The sequence below is a fragment of the Tasmannia lanceolata genome, unplaced genomic scaffold, assembly GCF_043159265.1.
Source record: "Tasmannia lanceolata isolate RefF3 unplaced genomic scaffold, GAP_Taslan_0.1 ptg000016l, whole genome shotgun sequence".
Classification (NCBI taxonomy): domain Eukaryota; kingdom Viridiplantae; phylum Streptophyta; class Magnoliopsida; order Canellales; family Winteraceae; genus Tasmannia; species Tasmannia lanceolata.
The window spans coordinates 18,038,348-18,044,347 of record NW_027518693.1 but is presented as its reverse complement, the minus strand read 5'-3'; the positions used below and the strand labels follow the sequence as shown (position 1 = coordinate 18,044,347).

The 6,000-nt window shown below is 40.4% G+C and overlaps 1 protein-coding gene and 1 pseudogene across 1 annotated transcript in view; both read left to right on the top strand.

Annotated features, from left to right (window-relative positions):
• The first annotated feature begins 1,487 nt into the window (after positions 1–1,487).
• Positions 1,488–6,000, top strand: part of LOC143849131 (SAND family protein) — a 28,645-nt gene continuing 24,132 nt past the window's right edge. The window contains exon 1 of the mRNA XM_077358179.1: positions 1,488–2,156. Coding sequence (XP_077214294.1) covers positions 1,641–2,156 — 516 coding nt within the window. The 5' untranslated portion in view covers positions 1,488–1,640. The remainder of the gene's footprint in view (positions 2,157–6,000) is intronic.
• LOC143849213 (U6 spliceosomal RNA) lies at positions 4,696–4,791 on the top strand (annotated as a pseudogene).

The window sequence follows — 6,000 nt, the reverse complement described above, 5'->3', positions numbered from 1 at the left end:
CTCTGTTCACTTGTTTTCCTGGAAAGGAAAAGAAAAGGTTTACCGGGAATCTGACGTGGCATTAGGAAAAGAAATCCGGGAAATATGTGCAGGAAAATATTTTCCTAGACTGTTCAATTGCGCAGGAAAAGGTTTTCCCGAGAAAAATGCTTGCCCACCTTTTTTAACTAGTTTTCCTGGGAAAGCAAATCCCACCAAAGTAGTAAGGAAAAGGAATCCTGAAAGGGGGGAAAATGGGCTTTTCCATGTCATTTTTGGCTTTTTTGCAAATATTCCACATGTGTACTCTTTAGCCCTGGAAAGCAAGTGAACAGTAGAATTTTAGCTTTCCAGGGAAAAAAGAAGCTGTTTTCCAGGGATTTGCTTTCCAGGGAACGCAAGTGAACAGAGCCTGAAGTTAAATTTTGAGTAATTTTTTTTGTTTCATGATCCCTTCTCACTCTCATATCAGGTGCCCTCTCAAATCTCTCTCCTCCCACCTGCCCTACCCTTCTTTCACCACTTGGGGTATGTTTGACGTGACTTAAAATCAAGAATCAAAATACAAGAAACTAGCATCTCCATGTGATAGAAATGGCAAAAAATAACGAAACAAAAACAATACTCAAAATATGATCAGCATTTTCCTGATTTTTAGCCACTTACCTACACCGATCTCGATTGTGCCCTCTCAAAAGTCTCTCCTTCTCCAACTGCCCTACCCCTCTCTCACCACTTGGAGATACCGATTTATCATGGAAAATAAATAAATTTAGAAGCCAGTATAGCCTTGGTGACACTAATTTATTATGAAAAAAAAAAAATCCTAGCCGCAAGACATGCCCATGGGTTTTATTTATTTATTTTTTCTATAAGCTTGACGAATTCTAAACTCAGGGGCGCCCTTGCAAAAATGGGCTGAAAGGCCGCCCCCATTGGTTGCAAGTCACCATTATAAAAATATGATGGTGACCTGCAAAAATATGATGGAGCCCTTGCAAAAATGGGCTGCAAGGCGCCCTTGCAAAAATATGATGAACTATGGTTTTAAATTTCGGATTTCGGTGGGGAACGAAACCAAAATTTCCCGAAATTCAAAATTTTGGCTAAAATTTTGGTAAATTCGGTCCGAAATTTGGATTAAATGTCATTTTTTTTTATATAAAAAAAAAATTTGTTACAAAATTTCGGCATGAATTTCGGAATTTTGGTCCGAAATTTCAGATTTTGATGGGGTCCGAAATCGGTACCGAAACCGAAATTTAAAACCTTGCTTGCAACCAATGGGGGCGTGGCCTTTGAGCCCATTTTTGCAAGGGCGCCCTTCAGTCTAGCATTCCTCTTCTCAACTTAGACCTGACTCGAGATTGGGTCGGATCCTTCAACATGAAAATTGTCCCGACCCGTTGCTCGAGTGGTGAGTCACAATCTTAAAACCACGTTTCAACACGACGGAATAGAAACGGAACGGAAGACGGTAGTACGACGACGTTAACCAATCTACCAGTCAAACCGTTGTCCATTCTCCCATTACTCCTCACAACGAACAACAGCTGCACTTTTTCTCTCTTTCCCCCTCTCTACTCAAAGAATCAAAACCCTAAAATCTCCCACCAAACCCTAAAACCTCATTCCTCTCTCTCCCTCTCTCTCAAAAACCTATGGCCTCCGATTCGGATTCCAACCCTCCACTCTCCGTCCAAAACCAAAACCCTAACCCTAACCCTCACGAATTCTCCGAAGATCACTTGAAATCTCTCACCTCGAACGACCAAAACCCTAACCCTCACGAATCATCCGAGAATCAATTTAAATCTCTCAGCTTGGACGAATCTGAAAATGCCGAGGAAGAAGCTGCAAATTCCCACGGTTCGAGCAGTGGCGTGAACGGAACTCTAGATAATGAAATCGAAGAGGAGGGTCCGGATTCTCCTATCCGGATCCGAGAAGAGGTCCGGAAAGGTTCTTCTGATGGTGTTTGGAGGGAGAATTCGGAGCCTGACATAGAGGCCCTGTCAAGCCCTAGTAGCAGTGGGTATGCAGGAGGAAGGGGAAGCAGTAATGGAAGCAGTGGTGGCGGAATCGAGGAGGTCGATGATGGTACGATTGGTGAATTTGGTTCTGTCGATGTTGCGGATTCTGCCTCGTGGGTCCCTGGGAAACGGCATCTTGATGAGGTGGGTTTGTTTGATTCATTAGTTTCTTGAATTTTTTTTGCTTGTTTTAGGATCCTTAATTGAATGGAATGGTGGATATATGTGGGCTTTTCTTAAAATTGGTCTGGAATATGATTTTTTTTGGGGATGATGAATTTTCATGTTAATGTAGGAGTTGAGAAATTGGGAACTTGATTGACAGTAATGTGATATGGGTTTATTTATTGAGTTTTCTAAATGATGAGAGTTTATTGAGAAGAGAGGAGTTTATAGCAGGGGCAGAGATTGCCCCACCTCTAATGTATTCCCAACATTACCCTCTTTTGTTAAATGATCAGCAGGGACAGTAGCCTATCTATGAGCATGAAAGAAATTGCTTCCCTTATGTGAAGCATTATAAACTCTCTTGTGATTATCTGAAAAAAAAGATGTAATGTTTCTTACCCCTTTCGTTCAAAATACGTAAGTAGGTAGTGGATGATTACACACTTACATTACAATGCAGTGCTATTTGGATACTTCTATTCATTAGGGCTATCAAGAATTTTATATGAGTGCCTTGATTATGGTTGGAGGTCATTTGAATGAATGCTTATGCATGACAATTTAGCCTCACGAGTTAACAGGACAATTGGATTTGAAGTAACAAGTGGAATGTAGATTAGGGAATGTTAAGGACATCGCTCGTTATCTCTTTAGTAAAACTGTAAGATCAAGTAGGACACGACACACAATCTGCTTAGAGAAAGACAAATCGCTTACAAGGCCACTTCCATGATACTGTGTTGCTGTTATCAAGTTAAATGGATTGCTTCAGCTGTGCAAACAAGCATTAGACAAACTAAAATGCAGGTTCTTCTCGTATGTTGATATTTTTTATATGCGCAGCTAATATTCTTCCTATCCTTCAATGTTAAAAAAACGTGAATTGTACTATAAAGGGAGATGATAAATCCACCCCCTCTTTTTCCATCTACCGCTACCTTTACATGTTTTCCCACTCAATTAGCTCCTAACCGGCCACTTATCTCTCTCTCTCTCTCTCTCTCTCTCTCTCTCTCTCTTCCCCCCAATTCTACCATGTAATGGTTCTCTTCTCTCCTCTCTTCTCCACCAACCAAAACAACCCAGGTCACCATCTGCTTCCTTATTCTCCTCTCTACAACATCCACAAGCTGCAGAGAGGGGTCTAACAACCAAAACTTTTACGATTACTTTTACACAGGAAGTCACTTATAGGAGGCCATGAGAGATGGGAAGCCAACCGCAAGCAGCTTCCATAGCCGATCGCTTGATATTCCTTCTCTTGGATCACCTATGGCCTACAAATATAGGACTAAAATACCCTTCTTTTGTATCAAAATGATGGAAATTATCAAAATTATGGCCTCTCGTGACCACGTAACAACTACATCTCGTTTTCCCGTTTCATTTTTACTACACATTCTGCATCCTCTGGTTTTCTTGGTCGATTTCCACTACCTACTTTACAAGTTTTATATTGGGACTGATGGGTTGTCCACCAATTGTTGCTCAATGGTTTTCTTTTGACGTAACCACAAAAAACTTCTAATTCTCATGTGTCTGATTGTTGAACCACCATGACATCTGGGGATTTGATACACATTCATGTGGGCCCATGGTCGTTTGTTGATGTTACCTACAAGAAATCATAGCTCCCAAAATACCAATTTTGCATTTTGAGGATGTGACCAAGTAGGCAAAGATGGGAGACTACGAATCAATTCTTAGTATTTTTCCAAACTCTTTTTCTTTTTCATCATGGAAACATAATCCGTCTATGCCATTAAAAGAAAAATCCAGCCATCCGTGAAGCTAAAAGAAAAATCCAGCCATCCGTGAAGCTGTCTTCCGAAATCACCGCCCACATCTTCTTGAGCCCCATCTGATCATCAAATAAAATTTTGGCTCCTCGATATTTGAGAAGCAATGGCCTCTGTCCTTTGTGTCAATCCTCTACTCTCTCACTTGGCTTGCATTAGCACTGGCCTCCAATGGTTCATGGACCTTCGACGGTGAGCCCTTCAATCCATCTTTTGTGTCAATCCTCTTCTCTCTCACTTGGCGTACATTACCACTGGCCTCCAATTGTTCATGGACCTTCGATGGCGCGACCTTCTGTCCTATTTACAATGTAGTAAGGAGCAGAGGAAAGAAACACAAAGGCAGGGAATAAAAGATGGAAGCAGGCTTGAAGAGTTAAAAAAAATTAGGGAGAAGAGTGGGAAATAAAGACAAGTATATGTTACAGATTTGCAGCTTGTTGTTGAGACTTGAGAGAGGATAAGGAGGAGGAGGAGGAGGATGGTGATCTGTGCTGTGGATAAATACGATAGTTAAAATGGGGACAGTAAAGAGAGAGGGATTTGCAAGTAAAAAAGCGGCCGGTTACAATTAAAGGGAGAGAGAGAGAGAGAGAGAGAGAGAGAGAGAGAGAGAGAGAGAGAGAGAGAGAGAGAGAGAGAGAGAGAGAGAGAGTTAATTTATAGGCTCCTTATTGTAAATTGTAAGGGGTTAGATTTGAATAAACTAGAATAAGGTCTCTTTGGAGACATTCGATTAATTTGGAACGATACAGAGAAGATTAGCATGGGCAAGGATGACACGCACAAATTGAGAAGTAGACTAGAATCAGATTCTAGGTTTTCGATGTACCTGTTTAGAAATTCAAGTAAAAAACTGAAGAGTACTAAAAAAAAATTAAAAAAAGAGATTTGACTAGATCTCCCATATTTTATCATGTCAGATCGTATCTTCATAATATTAGCATTATATTTTCTTCAGTTATAGAAATTCCTCGGAATAACCCCAATCCTGGAGCTTCTTCATTAAAAAGGACAGTAAGAAGAAGGTCCGAAACTGATCCGAGAAGCGGCAAAATTGGCCCATACTCTTAATGTCATGTTGATGTCACCATACTGAAATCAGAATTCAACCACCTTTCAACTCATTTATCAGTCAGTCAATGCTGATGCGGGCTCTTTGGCTTGAAGCCGTGTGTCTAGGTACCCTCTGCTTGTTTTTTCCCTCGAGAATCCCAATTACGTTGGCTTCTATGTTTTCCTTTTCCTTTGTTTGATTTTAACCATATCAGTTGTGGCTAGTTCTCTTTCCTTCTAGGAAGTTTTGGCACCATTGAGAACTAGGAAGTTTTGGCACCATTGAGAACAAAAAACGCTGTTTGACTACCAGCAAAGCTACATAGCAAGGGGGTATGAGGTGCTGCCTCATACAGACAGTAAATGACCAATCAAAGGAATTAGGCATAGAAACAAAAAGAGAAAGGCCTCAATATACTCTAGCTTGACATTTGGTTATTATTTTAGCTCTCCACTAAAAAGTCAATACATACTTATTTGCCTTTGTCATGCTGGACTGGGCTCATGCAATTATTTTTGTGTCATCAAAGTGAAACCATCACAAAGAGGTAGGACATATGAAGCTTATCCCTTTAGACATTTGGTCATGCTCTTTAGCTTACTTTCCTGTCGCAAGATATTTAATTTTCTTCCAGTAATCAGAGGGTGATCATGGCACCGGAAAATATGAAAAAATGTGATACCTCCCACAGTTAGTGTAAGACTGACATTTAGTGAAATGTGGTTTACACATAGGACTTATTGCCGCATTTGCTGAACATATTACTGAAAATTTGTTGTTGAATTTGTTGCCCTGAATCTTAGAAACAATTACCCGATGGTCCTGGTGAGGTTAACATAATTTTTTTTGTTTTGCATAAGAAAGGCTCAGAATGGGGTTGGCGGCAAAGAGAGATTCCATGATATTAAAATATTGGGGACTGGTTGTTATTGTACATGCTTATAATCATTCTTCCAGAGTGAGT